Genomic DNA, 20,295 nt, shown 5'->3' with positions numbered 1-20,295 from the left:
TATTAAAGTTTTTAACATTAAATTTTAATATAATTTTTTTATTAATAATAATATTACCTACGTATTGCACCTGGTTCAAAAAAAGTACAAGATAAATACCGCGGTATTTTCATACGAAAATGCAAAGCAAATAAGCAAAATATACAATTTGCAGAATAAATGCTTGTTTTTTTGATAAAATAATACAACTTGTATGTAGGTAGCATAGGCGTAACCAGGATGATCCTAAGGGGGGGGTTACAACTACCTAAAAGGGGGGGGTTACAACTACTGGAAGGTCTCTGAGGGCTATGGTGTTAAGCGTATAGAGCTCAAAGTATATCCCAATGGGGGGGGGGTTACAACCCCTAAAACCCCCCCCTGGTTACGCCTATGGTAGGTAGGTAGAGTAGCAATGCGTTGAGTAGTTATAGCAAAAGTAGCTACGCCATCTGTAAAAAAGTTATACTACATTCATCTCGCCAAACTCAACCGTTATCGAGATAAACGCATTTTAAATCTGAGAGACAACATAATGTTTTGCATAAGTAATATCAAATAATAATATCAAATAATATCAAATTTTTAAACACCTGACTTATCTCAAATACGATTGCGCGAAGCCGTGGAATTTACGAGACGCGCTCGGTCTGTTGATCCAAGTACGATTTTGGTTAAAAGTTAACCTAACTTTTAATAGTTGTCAAATGTCAAATATTTTGTTTTGATTGGAAAGACCGATTATAAATTTATTTCCTTTTAGGATAAACTATTAGTAATTGTACTTAGAAAGCGAAATTCACAAAACCAATATCAAAATGCCGTCAAAAGGACCCTTAGTGTGTTTAAAATGTGAAACCAGTGAATCTCCTATATGGACAAACGCTGAAAGTTTAGGCTCTATTTGTTTGGACTGTGTAAACGAAGCCAAAGATAATATGAAATCCGAATTAGAAAATGAGGAAGAAGACAATAAAATTGGTAAATCGAAGCCAAGAAATACAAGATCTTATCGAACACGATTAAATCCTTTTGCTGTACCCAAAGTATCTGCTCCTAAGACAAGAGGTCGTAGAGGCTTGACAAAGAAAACACCAGTCAAAGCTCCTACAGATGTAGCTACAACTGTAACCAGTGAATATGTCTTTTATAAGGTAAGTTTCTTCTTCTTTATAAGCAATTTTGCTTGTTCATTGGCCGATTGATACCTCTATGGAAGGTCAGTTGATACTTCTTCTACCGATTGTTGATTTATTTTCTTGCTATTTTGACCACATGAGTCTCCCCAATTCTGCCTATGTGGTTATTCGATTTTTTTTTCTATTTAGTATCCATTCGTTTATACACTACATACCATTTTCTTCTAATGTCTTCAGTTCTCCTTTGATGTCTCAGCATATTTCCTGTAATATTCTTCTCAGTACTCTCATTTCTGCCATTTCTAGTAGTCTTTGTGTTATGGCTGTAGTCTGTAGCAGTTCTTGTTTCTGATGCTTATCGATGGCTTAGTGTGAAAACCTCGTATCTCATTAAATGACAATTTTACAGGAGAGGCAAAAAACTGATTTTCAGCATAATATAACATAAAAACAAAAATTACGTTACATATTTTTAAGTCGAGCATATTGAGACAAATATCTGATATTGGCCCAGAGCTAAAAGTGTCAAATATCGCTATTAAATTGGAAATACAAATATTAACTATGAAAAACACGTAAATATCCTTGCAGTATATAGAGCCTTTGCCCAAGTAACTATGATAACCTCGTATATCTTGATATACGTGTTTTTCATCTCAAATGAGGTTGTGTTTATTATTATTTACGAGGTTTTCATTTTTCATAGCTTATTGCACACCTCCAAATACTAGGTCGATACAATACAAATCTTTTGATTTAAGGTTCATAAAATGTTTCTACATGCCGGACTACATTTTGTTGTTCACAAAAAACACTTCTCCAAGTAGAATCTCTCAAACAAACACTTCAAATTAAGTACCAAATTCTTGGTTTTATATACGTGGTATTCACACTAAATCAAGAGAGCAATTGATATACGTGGTTTCTTTTTTCGGCTGTAGAAAATAGTCTACTGTATTTGGATTTTTTCTAACAGTTGTAAATGGTGAGATACAAGGTTTTCAAACAAACACCACCAAAATGTCATTTTTGAAAAAAATTGAGATACGAGGTTTTCACACTAAGCCATCGTTATGTCATTATTGGCCTTATACTGGCTTTATAAATTCTTGACTTCATCTGAGTGTTTCCTATGTGGGTTTCGCCATATATTGTTATTAAGGCATCCTGCCAGTCTATTTGCTTTTTGTACTTGATTTCTCACATCTTTGTCTAGGTATCCGTAACTGGACAGTGAAGTTTCAAGGTATTTTATTTCCATTACTTGTTCAAACAACGTTTTGTAGAGTAAAAGCTAATGACCTGATTGAATTTTTACAAACCAAACGACTAGATAAGATTTTATGATATCTAGGGGAACTTCTCTATTATACAGAAGGTAGGTTATATCTTTGTGTCTTATTCTGTTAAATGCTTTCTTCAAGTCAATCAGACATAGAAATACTGGACTATTATACTCTAGTGATTTCTCAGTAATTTGCTCTATGACTAGTGTGACCATCTCCAATTCAGTCGAATTCGGGACAAGGCTGAAAAAAAACCTAAAATCCGGGATTTTTCAATGAAAATCGGGCCATTTTTTAATATAGAACTTTAATAGGAATCATCACTTTATTGATTACATAAATTGTTATTGTTTTTGGATCCTCTTTTCAGAAGATGATAATTAAAATGCAGAAACGAAAAAAAGGCCAGAGTTTGAGTTTTCGTAGACCTATAATGTGTACCACGATATAAAATGCATGCATTGTAGATGTGGTATTAGTAAGTACTGTCTATTACCTCTAGGTTCTAAACTCTACAAACTGTGGACTTTTTTTTGTCGCACCAATTGAATTTGATGTAAATTGTTAGAAGAATAACATATTCAAAACTTCAAAATATAATTTTACCAAAACGTTGAAAATTCTGATGTCCCGGAAGCCGTGTCTGGAATGCCAAGACATGACTTCGTAATTCGGGCCATGTCCCGGATTTTTCGGACTAGTTCCATCTGTATACCTTCAGTCTTCCAGTACAAAAACCATGTTGTTCATCTGTTAAACAGATGAACAACATCTGAGTCAATTTTAGGGATCTAACAAGTTGATACCTCTATCTATAGTTTTCTTTCTGCTTTTATCTCCTTTTTTGAATAGTAGTATTAGTTCGCTCATTCTCAATTCTTCCGGTATTTTATTGTGTTTTATAATTTTGATAATGTTGTTAAGAGGCAATATTAGCGCGCGGAAAACGTGTTCCAAGATTGCGGCTTAATTTTGAATATTTTGTCGATATATTTGGCACACATATTCATAATATAGTAAAGAATGGCGGTACAAAATCCAATTTGAGAAATATGTTAGTATGTGGAAATTATTCTATAATTAAATACAATTTAAAAAACGAGCCGGTACCGCCATTAAGAACAAAGTAATAAAAAAATACACTTTCTTCAAATAAACTTTTTTATCCCATGCCTAGATTTTGAGTCACATTGGAACTACTAAAATTTTTTATCTCTAACAAGAAATCGAACATATTAAGTATAACTAATAACTGATTAGGCAACATAGAGAAATAGTCACTGTCATTTTTTTGACAAACCTGCTTCAAATTTTTAAGTGTAATACCATGATTCTGTTCTGTTATCTGTATTGATATCTATTCAGTGCAGTAGTGTATTATTTTAAGAATTCGTTAGTGTTGAACTATAGGGAAGTAGTGATTATTTATAATTAATTTTTTATATTTTTGTGTAATAGAACTCAGTTGTTGGACTATTTGAAAAAATAGATTATTGTTAATGGTGAGTTTTACTTATAGGTAAGTATATTTTACGTAAAAATATTTCGAATTCTAATGCGAGTATAATATAAAGTTTTAGAAGGGTTTTTGAAGTTAGGCGCGATTGAGATTGAGGGTGAATTTATATTGATCTGCGCGCATGCGCACACCGACAGTTTGGTATTAGTCTTTATACGGGCTCTGATTGGGTGTTGAAATGATCTGTCAATAATTGTTCAATATGGAGGTTATCGGTAAACAAAAATGTTGTATAATATATTAGTTTTTATTGTTGTGAGGACAGAAATAAAATCAAATTTATAATTATAGTGACTTTTTAAATAGTTTTGAAAAGCCACAGGTACGTAATTCTAAATGTTTCAGTTGTATTCCAATAAAAAATTATCTTCATACCTATTTGGACAATGTAAAAAAAATAATGTACTTACCTAGTACTTGCTATGCTATACCCCTAGTAGGCAATGCTTTAATTTACATAATCTGATTACGAACAAACTTTCTACAAATTTTCATCTAATATATCGTTTTCTTACTCTATATATCGTTGTATTTTAATTCGACAAAAATCAAACTAATAAAAATTCATATAAACAAAATGTCAAAAAGTTGTTCAGTTTGTGTATATTCCCACATGACGTATACGCGAAGGTGGTGCAGTTTGAAATCGCTTCGACTCTCGTACAGCGGGATACACGGGAAGTAGGTTCAAGCCCAATGCAAGTTATATCATTTTTTTATTTTTTGTTATAGATTTTATGATTGTAAGTATATTATTATATAATTTTTTTCAGAAAATACGTATTTAATTAAAATTTTTGGCAACAATTATTGTTCAGAAATCATTTGTGGCATTTTTCAATGTGTTTGTGTGTGTTTTATTCTTTTATTTTTTTAATTTTTGGTATTGTTTTAATAAAAATTTTTGGAAAGTAGTAGAGAAACTGCTTAAAGTATATTGATTTCGTTGAAATCATATAATAGAAGTATAACTTCTTACGTGCGTACAAAGTACACACATTCTTTTTTTATTCTAGAAATATCTTCAATCGTTTAAAATTTAAATAAAAAAACCAAAATACACGCTTTTAATAAAATATTCACCTGTTTTGGTTTATTTTTATAAATATTTATTTACTTATATTAGAATTGTTTTCTATTACTTCCATTTAGTGCGCCTATGAGTATAATGTCACAATACTCAGCCTTCATCTTAGTTATGTCAAATAATGCTGACATACTGTTGCCAAAGTTTCGCAGAACTTTCGAAAAAAGGTGTGCTACTATCTCCTAAAGTAATATTGATGACACGCTAATGTTGGCTCTTAACTTGTTTGAAAATGAATCATGACGTTTAGCAAAGATAAAATGGAACAACTCCTTGAATTTGATATGTAATTAAAGAGACTTGTGTATCATATCCATTCTAATACCAGCAGGGGCGTCATTTAAAATTTTGATTGGGGGGGGGGGGCAAGCATTATACTGGGTTGGGATAAAGTATGGAACCAAGCAAAGAACAATATTTATGAAACTTTGCATGCAAGTACAGTGATGCAAAATGCATCACTGTATTGCATCCTGTTGCCATATTTTTTGTTACTACTCCACTTCCAGTTTCACCGGAAATACCCTTAACTTATTTAATTTAAATGGGACACCTTGTATATTTTTGCGGATTTTAAAAGAACTTGTCATTTTTAATTCATATATATCAAATTTGGTAGAAAAAAATAATTAAAAAGTGTCTGTAGATAATTTTTTGTATTAATACAACGTAGTAGGAAATAAACGGGTACCATCTATCTATACTATAGACTAAAATTGTTGTTTACATGCACTGCATGACTTATTTGAATTTCGTATAGTAGGTAACTATTACTGAACTAATTGATAGAAATAAGTTGTATTAAAAATAGTTCATTTAAGTGAAAACGAACGCATTGAAATATTAATGATAATCGGTTATGGTGAATTTTCATTTTTTGGAAGTGGATTTTCCAAATCAATGGATTGGACGTAGAGGATTCATAGAGTGGCCCGCTCGTTTTCCGGACCTCAAACCGTTAGATTTTTTTTTCTTTGGGGTTATCTAAAATCACATGTTTACATTAGGCGACCAACATGCTTGCAGGATTTGAGACAAAGAATAATTGATATGAATGTGAACTAATGTGTGGAGAAATCTTGAAAAAAGTGACTCACGAATTTATTTATAGGCTTATACGTTGTCAGGAGGTGAACAGCAAACATTTTCAACATTTGAAATTTTTTTTATATTTTTAATATCATTGGTTTAACGTAAATAAATTAACCTATTTTTAACTTTAAAGAGATTTATTTTTTGTTTTAATAGTTTTTTCTTCCAAACTTGGTATTTAGTATGGTATAGTTAGACCCAAACCCAGACATCCAAAGTGAAAGTTATCCTCCAACACCAAATTGTTCTATATGGTCCATATAATGTTCAGAAAAAAGTCACACCATTTTGAGCGTCGGGTTTGGGGGGGAGAGGGGGGAGAAATCTGTAAATTCGTAGTTTTTAAAGTTTTTCGTCAATATTTCTAAAACTATACGATTTAGCATGAACAACCTTCTATACAAAATTGTTCTACATTAAATTTGCAATAAAAAAGGTCCTATGCATAACCCTTCTAAAATGAACGGTTCCAAAGTTACGGAGGTAGTATAGTATAATTGGTCCAAAAAAAGGCCTAACCCAGACATCCAAAGTAAAAGTTTTCCTTCAACACCAAATTGTTCTGTATGGTCGACATATTGTTTAGTAAAAAGTTACACCATTTTGAGCGTCCGGTTTGGGGGGGAGATAGGGGAGAAATCGGTAAATTAGTAGTTTTTTTAAGTTTTTCGTCAATATCTCTAAAACTATGCTTTAGCGTAAGGAATGTTCTATAGAAAAATGTTCTACATAAAATTTAAAACAAAAAAGGTTCTATACATAATTGTTATAATATCAACGGTTCCAGAGTTACGGAGGGTGAAAAGTAGAGGTTTTCGATACTTTTTATATTTACCGATTTCTCCCCCTCTCCCCCCCAAAACCGACGCTCAAAATGGTGTGACTTTTTTCTGGACATTATGTGGACCATATAGAACAATTTGGTGTTGGAGGATAACTTTCACTTTGAATGTCTGGGTTTTTGGTATAGTTATACCATACATTGCCCAAAAAATATAAAAAGTATCGAAAACCTCGACTTTTCACCCTCCGTAACTCTGGAACCGTTGATGTTATAACAATTATGTATACAAGATTTTTTGTTGTAAATTTCATGTAGAACAGTTTTGTATATAACATTGTTTACGCTAAAGCATAGTTTTAGAAATATTGACGAAAAACGTAAAACAACTACTAATTTACCGACTTCTCCCCCATCTGCCCTCTAAACCGGACGCTCAAAATGAAGTGACTTTTTTCTGAACATTATATGGACCATATAGAACAATTTGGTGTACGAGGAAAACTTTTACTTTGGATGTTTGGGTTAGGCCTTTTTTGGACCAAGTATACTATACTACCTCCGTAACTTTGGAACCATACATTTTAGAAAGATTATGCATAGGGCCTTTTTTATTTCAAATTTAATGTAGAACAATTTTGTATAGAGGGTTGTTTATGCTAAATCGCATAGTTTTAGAAATATTGACGAAAAACTTAAAATACTACGAATTTACCGATTTCTCCCCCCTCTCCCCCCCCCCAAACCCGACGCTCAAAATGGTGTGACTTTTTTCTGGACATTGTGTGGACCATATAGAACAATTTGGCGTTGAAGGATAACTTTGGATGTCTGGGTTATGCCATCTTTTGGATCAACTATACTATACTAATTTATCAATTTTAAATAGCAAGTTCTTTTAAAATCTGCAAAAATATACAGGGTGTCCTATTTAAAGTAAATAAGTTATGGGTATTTCCGGTGAAACTGGAAGTGGAGTAGTTAACAAAAAATATGGCATCAGATGTCTTTTGCGTCACTGTACTTGCATGCAAACTTTCATAAATATTCTTCTTTTCGTTTCAAAGATATTTGCTTGGTTCCATACTTTATCCTAACTCTGTATTTACAATACATTATATAATATGATGTAATGATGAAAATTGATGTATTTTTTGTAAATTTCAGTCATTTTCAGGGTCAGGGGGGCCAATGCCCCCCTGACCCTTTTAAATGACGCCTCTGAATACCAGAGACATGATATTTGACTGCTCTCTCTCACACTGTTGAGTTTAAATGTTTGGAGCATCCTTAATGAGTCAGAACAGTACTAGAAAGAAAATTAGACAATGATTTTATTGTTTTTCATTTTCACTGTTAAACATATATTTTTTGTATTTATTATTTTTAGGGCAGCTATATTCAAGTTGGTGATATTGTATCAGTAAAAGATGTTGAGGGTGATGTATATTATGCTCAAATAAGAGGTCTTCTAACTGATCAATTTTGTAATAAAAGTGCAGTTTTAACTTGGTTATTGCCAACTCAAGAAAGTCCTCCACCAAATGAAAGGTTTGATGCTGCTACATATATTATTGGTAAGCACATATTTTTATACTCTGCAGGATCTAAACTATTTTTCAGTGTCCATATTTGTTTTTTCTGTAAGAGTAATCTCCGTTCTGCTGGTAAGAATGCAAATAATAATTTAAATATTTCAATTACATAAAATTAACTTTAACTTGGGAATACCTATCAGAAAAATCATAAGATGTGATTTGTCTATAACTGACATGAGTTATAGGCCTGGATCACGCGTACCAAAAAAAAGGTTTATTAATAGCAAGCAGAAAATTTGTTAATAACTTAACACTGTCTAGTCGGACAAACTTTGATGTATGGGAACACCGCAACAGGGGAAAGTTAATTGAGGAACGTGATTTTAATTGTGGAACATGTCACCCTGACAAATTTATGATTGTGAAAACTAGCAGCATCTAGCAGGTTGTTTTTAAGTTTATTCAGTCATCATCATCATCAATGGTGCTACAGCCCTATGAAAGAGCCTCGATCTTCCCAAGTCTATTACGCCAGTCAGTCCTATTCATTGCCAACCGTTGCCAGTTTGCTGCGCCTATTTTTGCTCCCATCCTCATCTACACCATCCAGTGATGTTAGAAGAGAATATTCTCACGAGAATATTCTCGAGAACATTCTCGGCCAGAAAATTCTCTCGAGAATATTCTCGGCAAAAATTTTCTATATTTCCAAAAACCGAAACAAAAATAAAAACTAGATACGGGTCAAATTACTATAATTTAAAAAATTTGTAGGTATATTGTTTTTGTCAATCCCATGAACCACTAGCAAGGGTGTTTACAGTGTCAATATTTATTGTTTTGGTGCAATATTAACGTGCAAATATTTAGAATGGTGTTCATTTAAGCAGAGAAGAACAAGTTGAGGAAACTGAGTTTGTAGATAATTTAGCAACTTTAAAGGTGATGAGTCGGCTGAAAGGCTGAAATAATGGCAGATTCGGAATTTTATTGGTTAAGGAGGGATTTTTTGGAAAACCATACGTTGTAAAATCAATTGAAAAACTAGATTTAATCATATGGTGAAAAGGTACATGTTTCGGAAGAAAATTAACTAAAATAGTAGTTGATATATTAATCATGTCTTCATCCAGTGCAGCGACTGAAAGAAGTTTCAGTACTTATGGTTTTTTTTATACACTCCTCTAAAAGAAACCGGCTCACTGCTGAACGGGCTCGTAAGCTAACTTTTATTGCTCACAATTTAAAATTATTGGACGTAGACCATTCCATGACTGAGCTGGCCACTCGTGAAAAATAAAATCCCACAACTCATCACTACATTGAAATGCAGATTGTAGATGACTAGGATGAGCTAATGATAGAAATAGATTCTGAATCTGAGGTCTCATCTTTTATCATACCACATCGATTATTTGCTGTTAAGAAGAAAATTTCATTTTTTTATCAAGGAAATTTTGTGTTTTCTGTTGTTTTTGTATTTTTTTATATACAACACTATTGTTTCGTCTCATAATTTTGTATATAAGTCTCATAATTCTTAAGTGCGTCATGGGGTTCATTCTCAGAAAATTCTCCATATCGAGAATATTCTCGAGAATATTCTCCGATTTTTCATTCTCGAGAATTTTCCAACACTAATCATCCTTCCATCTAAGTTTTGGCCTACCCCTATTTTTACCTCCCACATGTTGTGACATAAGGATTCTTCTAGGAGGGTTGTTATGCTGTGAACTTGCTAGATGTCCTGCCCATCTTAGTCTTCCTATTCTTATAAGAGATACTACGTCTTTACCGCCAAATATATGTTTATATCTGGGGTATACCTCGTAGTTGTACCTCCTCCTCCAAATACCATTTTCACAGATGCCACCGAATATTCCTCTCAGGATCCTTCGTTCAAATATAAGCAGAAGGTTTTCATCTGCTTTGGAGATGGTCCATGTCTCCGATCCATCTGTCAACACTGGTTGTATGAGGGTTTTGTATATGGTTATTTTTGTTCTTTGGCTTAAGTTTCTGCTTCTCATATGTCTACTCAGTCCAAAATAGCATTTGTTCGCTAGGATTATCCTTTGCTTGATTTCTTCCGTCATGACGTTCTCCTTGGTGATCAGGGAGCCTAAGTATGTGAATTTGTTCACCACTTTAAAGGTAGAGTTTATTCAATAGCAAATTTTATATAATATATGAAAAAATGTTTGTCGACAAATATGTTAGTCAATTGAATAAGTCCGACATGTAGAACATCTCAAATGACAGGAATTATGTTGGTGGTAAATAGCAGTCTGATTTTTGCATGAAAGTTTAATGAAGGGGTAACAAATCAATTGTAAGTTCTGTCCGACAAAATACATGCGTAGTCTGACGTTCGAAACCTGTTCCAAAATTAGAACTTCCCTGTTCCAGTGTACCCGTACATTGTAACGATATGATACCTCGGCAAGCGATGAGCTGCTATCATAGATAAGGTATATATAAGTAGAATAGATAGGCAACTCTTTAATACGTAAAATTGCAATGTATACAGCGCCCTCTGTCCGGTTTAGTCATGAACTAAATAGACAATGGCGGGAATTTTAAACGTTCAAATAAGCTTTGTTGCTAATTATTGTAGTATGTGGATCGGTACTCACCGGAGGGACCGCAGACGTTCGGATACAATTAGCGTCTCTTTGCAAAGACAATGACGTCGACTTTGCAAAGTAACAAGACACTTACTCAACACACACTACACATTACTCCCCTGACTTAGTGATAAGTTATACAATTACGTGGCTAAAGGTTCTAATTCTAAACCAAGGCCAAAATCAGAGAAAAAAAAATTATTGTAGTAAAACAAGATTCTATAACATAATGTAAATTATAAAAATAATCCGCAAAATTGTTTCTTACATTAGCGATTATTTTTTGTAATTTGCATTACATTATGGAGTCTTTTACTGCAATTATAAATATAGTTCATACAATAGGAAAGGTAGAAAAACAAAATTCAAAAATTAAAATATTTATTTAAAAAATTAACGGCACAATTTACAGGAAAGTACCAAAATTAAAGCTCATAATAAAATTAAAATATTTCCAGTATCTTTTTGTAACATTGCCGAGTTTATAAATACATCAATCCTGACATTAAGGCAGCGCCGAAATTAACACAAAAGTTTTAAATTACATGGATGCAAAGTAACCCAAAAGAATATTCCTTACTTCTCAGTCCTGTTTGGTACACAGCATTTAAACACCATTGATTCAAAAATTTGCACACAAACTGAATATTTTACTTTATAGTAAGAGAACAAAGGTCTTTGTTATATATAGCTAATCTATAAGTAAAAAGTAAAAAAACAATTTAATAAAATAAATCCAAACACGTATGTAAACAAACAACGATGTCATCAGATGCCATTGACAAGACAAAATAAAATGACATTTCTGCACAGCGTTGCCACATTTTATTTAGAAAATCTACTGTAAGTCTGTAAGTTTAGCTAAAATCTACTAAATCAAAAACTAAAATATACTATAAAACTTTATTAACGTATTTGTATATAATTTAGGACTTTTTATAATAAAAACAACAGCTGACTAACTAGAAATTAATATAATATGAATATTTGTAAAAAAACCAAACTTTTTTAGATTTTAACTGGGAAAAAACTATAATTAATTTTTATCAGTTTCATATTTAATATTTGTATATAATATTTTTTCATCCACTGATTTCTGCATGTCAGGATCACATTCTTCACACAATTCTTTCGCATTTTACATTGGAAACACGTAAACCCCAACATTTTTTGTTTTGCAAAGTTACATATAGTATTTTTACTACAAAAACGTTATTACGTAGGTCAAAATTTTTGACGTAAGAGAACTGTCAAAACATTAGAATGTGACTTTTCATTATTGCCGTGTTTATAATAAACATAGCAATAATGAAAAGTCACATTCTAATGTTTTGACAGTTCTCTTACATCAACAATTTTGACCTACATAATAACGTTTTTGTAGTAAAAATACTATATGCTTAGATATTTTAGTTTTCCATCGTTAGCTTCTAATAGGCTCACCGAATGCCATAACTCTTCAATAACACCTGATATACTGCTTGCACTGCTACTTGAAATCTGCAAGTTTGTTGAAACTGCACCAGAATCCAGTTTCATTTCTCTGTAAATTCATCATCTACGTCCTGAATCTTATTTTCGGTAGTGACATTGGGAAATTGTAACAAAATGTCTGAAAACTAATTTAGAAATGGGGTAAATACTATAAAAAGCAAATTTTATTTCAGCCTTAACAAAATGTTGAAATATACCAAAAATTTACTAAAAAATACTAGAATTTTTTAAACAATATCAAAAATCTACCAAAAAAGTAGAAATCTACTAAATGTGGCAACGCTGTTGCAGTTTCTGCAGATGCGATGACATGCGCATTTGGAAAAGTCTTTAGTGGCGCCACCTTTCCAGTTTAGTCAAGAATTAAAGAGAATGAACCGTAATTGCCATTAAGGATAACAGTGCATGGCTGCTATTACCAGAGACGACCGATGGAGTGTCCGTGTTTGCGCATTCCTTCTTCATAGCACCGCTGGGGGAAACCGAAGGAGAGGGCATGAGAGCATATTTAAGGCGAGCTAGGAGAATGAGAAAATCAGTACACAGGAAGATCGGGTGGCACAGCTATCCTAATAAAAAGAGGCATAAAACATATTAGGATACCAACACCACAACTGGTAAATATGGAAGCCACCACAGTAAGGGTACAAATGGAACAAGGTGAAATCAGAATAACCTCTGCATATGTAAGACCACTAGACCCACTGTCAGACGACGATCTAAATGAGTTCCTAGATACAAACGAACCTGCAATAATTATAGGAGACCTGAACGCAAGATCCCCAAATTGGAATGATAGAGGTACGAACAGAAACGGACGTATACTAAACCACTATATAGAAAACAACGAGGATACAGAGGCAATGGGACCAATAGAACCAACCCACTATCCATCAAATGGACTTCCAACACACATATATATTGTAGTTGCAAGAGGCATAGAAATACAGACAGAACTGCATACACTAACAGAAGGAGAATCTGACCACAACCCAATTTTACTGGAATTAGGCACATGGACAGAAGAGACCACCACGAAAAGAACCAAAAAGAACACAAAATGGACAAAATTTAAAAGACTGGTGAGTCAAGGAATAAACACCATTCCAACAATAAATAGCCCAGAACAAATAGAAGAAAAAGTGCTAGAACTAGAACGTATAATACAAGAAGCACTAAGAAACAGCACTACAGAGGAAGAAGTCGAAACAAAATCGGGAAGGTTCAAAGAAATAACACAAGAGATAAAAGACTTGATTCGGGAAAAGAACAGAGCCAGAAGAACAGGACACCAAATGGACAAAAGCAGAGCAAACAGGCTAGCAAGAGAAGTCAAAGAAGCACTAAAAGAACACCGTAGCGAAACATGGAACAAATACATACAAGAAACAGACGAACAAGGGCCAAATATGCAAAATATTTGGAAACTACAAAGAGTGCTTCGAAATGATAGAAAACCTATCCCACCACTACACAGCGTAAGAGGTATAGTGTATACTACCGAAGAAAAGGCAGAGGCAATGAAGACCACACTCGAAAGAGAATGCAGACTAAACTACGACGAAAACGAGGATGTGGACTTCATAGCTGAAGTAGAAAATCAGAGAAATAGACCAGAAAACCCGGTAGAAGAAGAAATCCTGCCAACATCACCAGCAGAAATAAATGTGCACATCAGAAAATGTTCACCCAAAAAAGCACCAGGCCCAGATAAGATCACAAACAGAGCCCTAAAATACCTACCGGCGAGAGCGATAGTATACCTAACCAACATAGTAAATGGGATACTACGGTACAAAAAATTCCCGAATCAATGGAAAGAGGCCCATGTCATAATGATACCAAAACCTGGCAAAGACAGCACATTTCCGCAAAATTATAGGCCGATAAGCTTGCTACCAGCAATCAGCAAAATAGTCGAGAGAATAATACTGAGCCGACTACAAACTGAGACGGAAAGACTAGAAATCATTCCAGAGGCACAATTTGGATTCAGAGCTGAACACTCAAGCGAACTGCAAGTACTCAGACTAACAGAGTACATAGCAGCTGGATTCAACGACAAACAATACACAAGTGCAGCTTTCCTGGACGTTAGCAAAGCTTTTGACAGAGTGTGGCATAAGGGCCTAATATACAAAATGCGAGAGTACGGATACGGCGAGGCAATAACGAGACTGATCCAATCGTACCTACGTGGACGGAGGTTCAGAGTTCGGATAGGACAAGTCTTATCAGAACTCGGAACACCAGAAGCTGGGGTGCCACAAGGAGCAGTCCTGTCGCCTCTACTGTACTCTATATACACCGCAGACATACCAAGAACACCTGGTACAATGTTAGGCCTTTATGCAGACGACACAGCAATAGCGGCCAAACACCGAAATATAGACGTAACGGTGAACAACCTACAAACAGCTCTACAAGACATTGAAGAATGGTGCCTAAAATGGAAAATCGCCATCAATGCAGAAAAAACACAAGCGGTAATGTTCAAGAAAAGAAGAGAACAGCCAGACGAACGACTAACACTGCAAGAAAACCCCACCGAGTGGAAAGACAACGCAAAATATCTAGGCGTAATATTGGACAAAGGATTAACATTCCAAAAACACGTAGAAGACACAATAAGAAAAACAAACGCCGCAAAAGCGTCAATAAGAGGTCTAACGGGCAGAAAAAGCAAGCTAAAAACAAAGACAAAGCTTAGACTAATAAACAGCATAATAATCCCGATATTGACATATGCATCTCTCGCATGGGGGCAAGTATGCAAATCAGCAAAAAAGAAGATACAAGCGGCACACAACAACAGCCTAAGGGAAGCAGTAGACGTACCTAGATACGTTGCAGAGAGATTCCTCTTCAGAGACCTGCAACAAGTAAGAGTCATAGACACCATGACAGAAAGAGCTAGGATAAAATTCCCAGAATTAGAAAACCATCCGAGCCCCATACTGCGTGAGATGCTAGGGTACGACGCTTTCCACCGATGGAAACACAGGAGACCAAAGCAGCAAATAGTGGAATAAGTATACAGAACAACAAAAGACGATAGTTCGTAACTCTATAAAGAAACAACGACAGCAAAGGAGACGAAATCAAAGGTAAACAAAATAGATAGCACTTAACAGTAAAAACATTTGGGACCAGACCTTAAGTCTGGGACCCAAGCAAGCAAAAACAGTACCGCGGACAAATCACAAGTAGTTAAAGGCTCAAAGCGCTTCACGCTGGCCTAGTTTTCAAACCGATTAGGACACCACATTAGAATCTTATTACCCAGGATTTTAATGTGAAGAGCATTTGGCTGATAGTTGTGCCCCCATCGCGCATCAGCGTGCTATGGGGGGGAAAGGGATGGCCTGGAGCATTGGAGCGAGGTGGAGTGACTCCTGTTAGAGACACGAGTTAAAACAACTCGCTCCAATGAATTGTTACACCCGAACGTAATTAATAAAGGGTGAACAAGTCTCACGGGTCGGGTTTAATCATAATGCTTGCTTGCTTGAGAAAATCAGTCATGCCCCGGAATCTCATATGGAAAAATTGGGGAATTTCCCCCACCACTTCCACACCGCTCAGCTAAATAAGGAGAAACGACAGCCTTTCTCGCTCACGAAGACTTTAACCAATCATTTATGTTAAAACACCATACCTGAATGTCACAAATAAAATAATCAAACGAGGCTTAACTCGACGATGTCAATTATTGTCAATTCTTCAAAAGTAATGACAGTTAGAGTTAGTGCAAATACAAATAATTTTCTATTAGTTTACAGTTTTTATTGTATTATCTGTAACGATTTATTCTTAGTAATTTCAATTTCAGTTGGTTCCTTATCCTTCGTTTATAAAGTGTAGTGTGTAGTTTTGTTTTAGTTGCGAAAGAACTTTGGTGTTGTGTTAATAAAAGAAATAAACATGGTTTATTATTGTTGTGTACAAATCATAGAAAAGTTAGAAAATGCATAGGTAAATAGTAATTAGTTTATAACTGTTTTATCTGAAACAACGACTAAATACACGTACCTATATTTAGAAAAAAATTGTCTAACTTTTTTATATCCCTTTTCCTTACTAAATTTGACAGCAAAAATAACATATTTTGCAACTTGAGAATTCCGAATAATTTATGAGTATTACTTAGATATTATTTAAATAAAATACTTTAACAAGCTTAGTAAGTTTTGGTATTTTATTTTAATAATATAGGTGAGATTATTTCTTGTAAAATAACAAGATATTTTAATTAGTAACTAAATTGCCCGCAAGAGGCGCTAAACGGATAAAATTAATGCTTGTCCATTTGAATTCCCCGCCAAATGGTGATTAGTTAACACATCGCTCGCAAATGGCGTAAGGAACCAAATTTTTACATTGAGTTGCCTATCTATCTGGTAATACTATATATTATTTATCTATGAAAATCAGTCACGGTTAGCGTACTGAACTAACTATGGCTCAACAGCTGATGCTCGCGTATTGAACGAGATTTAGCTGGCTTGGCAAAGGTGCACCGTTTGTGAGGTGGAACTATGCCTAGGTAGACGCCACCGTGGTGACGTGGAGTCTTGCCACAATCGTTATCGCAGTATAGCGGCGGTAGTAGCCAGGAGCGAGTGACTGCATTGTAGTGAAATGCGGTCTCCAGGTTATGTTGATTTAACGTAGCAATATTGTTATTGTATATGGTTTATCGTATTATTTTAATGTTGCTATTATGATCGGATGGCTATAATAAAGTTTAATATTGTTTTTCCTTTGCAGAAGATGGAATTATATTTATTTTATTTGTTTTAAACTGTATATAATTATCTTTAATATATTTGCTTTATTTTTAACTTGTGTTTCACTGAGTCTGTCGTCCTTAAAAGAACTACCCGTTACAACATCAAAGTTTGTCCGACTAGACACAGTTAAGCTTTAACAAATTTTAAGCTTGCTATTAATACACTTTATTTTGGTACGCGGGATCCAGGCCTAATAAATGATATAGACACAAGGTACAGCTGGTTCCAAAAAAAACTGATACGACTCTTAAAGCGTACTGTGTAGAAAATTGAGCAGTGTATATTGAAGGATAAATACTTATTATTTACATACTGTCACTGTCACTGCCAAATCTTAAAATTTGTCAGATAACTTATTCTGTTCAACCTCAAAAAATGGCTCCACATGCTGGCAAAGAACTAAAATCAAGGATTGTAACGAAATTAGAATATGGTTGGTCACTATCTGCTGTAGCGAACCATTTTAACGTAAGCAGAACAACCGTTTTTAATATTAATAAAAGATGGAGAGAACAAGAAACTCTGGAATGAAAGCAAGGTTTGGGAAGAGCTCTCTGAAGAAGACAATCTCAGTTTATTCCACGCAGATGGACCGAAGACTACAAGCTGTTATCACTGCTGATGGAGATATTACAAAATATTAATTTTATTTTTACATACCTAAATTTAGTATAGTTTTGGTCTTCCAGACCCTCGCTTTCTTTCGAGAGTTTCTTGTTCCCTCCATTTTTTATTAATAGAAAAACTGTGGTTCGGCTTATGTTAAAATGTTTTGCTGCCTCTGGTAGTGCCCAGTTATCTTTTAATTTGGTTACAATTCTTGCTTTAATATACATATTGTTGAGTTAAGTCGTTTGTTTTATTCTTTAATAATAATAAAAATGATAACAACAATCCTATTTTATGTAAAAACTATCAGTAGTAATTGCACAAGAGCTCTGAAATTATTGAATTTTTCCCGAGTGACAGTTTGACACTCACCTTCGGCTCGTGAAATTATGTCAAAGTGTCACGAGAGCAAAAATTCTATATTAATTTCAGAGGTCGAGTGCAATTTGTTGTGATTATTTCATGAATAAAACTGTTCAAAACCAAAATTTTATTGTAATTTATTTGTGTAAGTACCATTAAACACAGAGTTTTTATAAATATTTGACGATTGAAAGTCATCACTTTTATAATTTTTAAAACATTAATTGTCATTAATGTCACTGAATGTATTTTTTCGTAGCAACGAAGAGCATCTGACGGAATATACTTAACGACGGGAGATTATCAAAAATTATCGATTTAATTCAGATTTCTGTAGCTTTCTATTGGTCAGAATCTCCTATGAATGAAATAATCATTTATATACTTTTTATAAAAGGCAGAAATTCAAAATAATTTTGTTTATTTTAACTGACTTTGACATTCTGTCATAATAAATATAATATAATGTCAGATCAATAAAATACACTGCTCAAAATAATCAAATCTTACTAAGAGTCGTATCAGTTTTTTTAGGAACCAGCTGTAAATGAATGAAATAAATACAAATTTAACCTTTAATAAATTTGATTTGTAGGTCCAGAGGAAGATGTAGCAAGGCGTTTGGACTGTATGGAATTTATTATGCATGCTCCATCTGACTATTATAAAGCAAACAATACACCATATCCTTCGCCTTTTCCTTCTGCAGAACGTGGTTATATTTGGACATCGATTAATTCAATGAGTATTTAAATAAGGAATTCAGCAGACTCTTTGCATATTACACTTTTTTGAAAAACACTTTTAATTTATTTGAAACATATTGTAAAATATTTTTATTTTCATATTTGTATATTATTTTGTATAAATTATAATTCCTAAATCCTGTTTTATTTACCTTAATATTGATACAGTAAAATATATAGATACAGGAAAGCACGACAATTCGATGGAGATATTGATCAATATTTGAATAAACATCTGTGATCTAAGAATTATTAGCAATCTGTACTGGAATCAAACATCGTCTATCCAGATATAGGCAGGAGAATCCGACGATATTACTGCTGTTTAATATTATATACTTTGAGGAATTCTTTCAAGAAGTAGAGGATGATGTTGCAGCCGAAATTCTAATTAACAGAGAGTATATCAATAACATAACATACTAGCCCGATCAAAGAACAATCTGACCCCCAAAAAAATAAAGGAAGGATGAAAATTTGGGAATAGGTAGTTGAAATTGTCTATTATTATACAGGGTGTTTCATTGGGAAACTGAAATACTTTAATTGTGAATAGAGGTCATCGAGGCGGTTCTAGGTATACTACATTTTTTGCCCTACCGACTTTTATAACCGACTTACAGGGTGTTTTATCAATGTTGCCAATTTCTTTCCTAAGTCATAACTTTAGAACCACCCTGTATATTTTTTTGATATTTGGTACACATGCGTCTCATCCAAAACCCAAACGACCGACATACTAATCACAAGAAAAAACAAGGGCCGGATTACCAAAAAATTATAAAGTAATTGTGACTTTAAAACAACACCCTGTTTGCATATTTGAAAAGAACACAAAAAACTAAGTCCAACGTTCGCTTCAATTTTTCGGCCAGACAATTTTATTACTTTAATTTTGAAATTATATTGAATTTTTTAAGAACTCTGACATTAAAAAAGCAGGTGAAGAGTACAGGGGAAAAACAAGGAATGTCACATTTTATACATATTGAGATAAACACATAGGAGAGCAAGACTAGCATGGGCAGGATTTGGAAAACTTGGTTGGATACTTAAGAACCGCAAAATACCTCAATATTTGAGGACCAAAGTGTTCAACCAGTGCATCCTTCCTATCATGACATATGGGTGTTAAACCTGGACCCTAACCAAGGCAAATATGAATAAATTAGCCACAACAGAAAGAGCTGTGGAAAGAGCAATGTTAGGTATACGACTGTCAGATAAAAAGAGGAACGACTG

At 33.8% G+C, this 20,295-nt stretch overlaps 2 protein-coding genes across 2 annotated transcripts in view; one reads left to right on the top strand and one right to left on the bottom strand.

The window, feature by feature from the left end:
* LOC114344460 (DNA polymerase eta) overlaps positions 1 to 11,231 on the bottom strand; it is a 380,902-nt gene extending 369,671 nt beyond the window's left edge. The window contains exon 1 of the mRNA XM_050655270.1: positions 11,058 to 11,231. The gene's annotated coding sequence lies outside the window, so the exon portion shown is untranslated. The remainder of the gene's footprint in view (positions 1 to 11,057) is intronic.
* On the top strand, positions 404 to 19,190 carry LOC114330163 (GATA zinc finger domain-containing protein 1). Its single transcript, XM_050655279.1, has 3 exons — positions 404 to 1,133; positions 8,274 to 8,460; positions 18,903 to 19,190. Exons 1-3 carry the CDS (start codon positions 798 to 800, stop codon positions 19,058 to 19,060), a joined length of 681 nt encoding a protein of 226 aa, XP_050511236.1. The 5' UTR covers positions 404 to 797; the 3' UTR covers positions 19,061 to 19,190.
* The last annotated feature ends 1,105 nt before the right edge of the window (positions 19,191 to 20,295 follow it).

Source organism: Diabrotica virgifera, chromosome 7, assembly GCF_917563875.1.
Source record: "Diabrotica virgifera virgifera chromosome 7, PGI_DIABVI_V3a".
Lineage (NCBI taxonomy): Eukaryota > Metazoa > Arthropoda > Insecta > Coleoptera > Chrysomelidae > Diabrotica > Diabrotica virgifera.
This window is presented reverse-complemented; position numbering and strand designations above follow the sequence as displayed.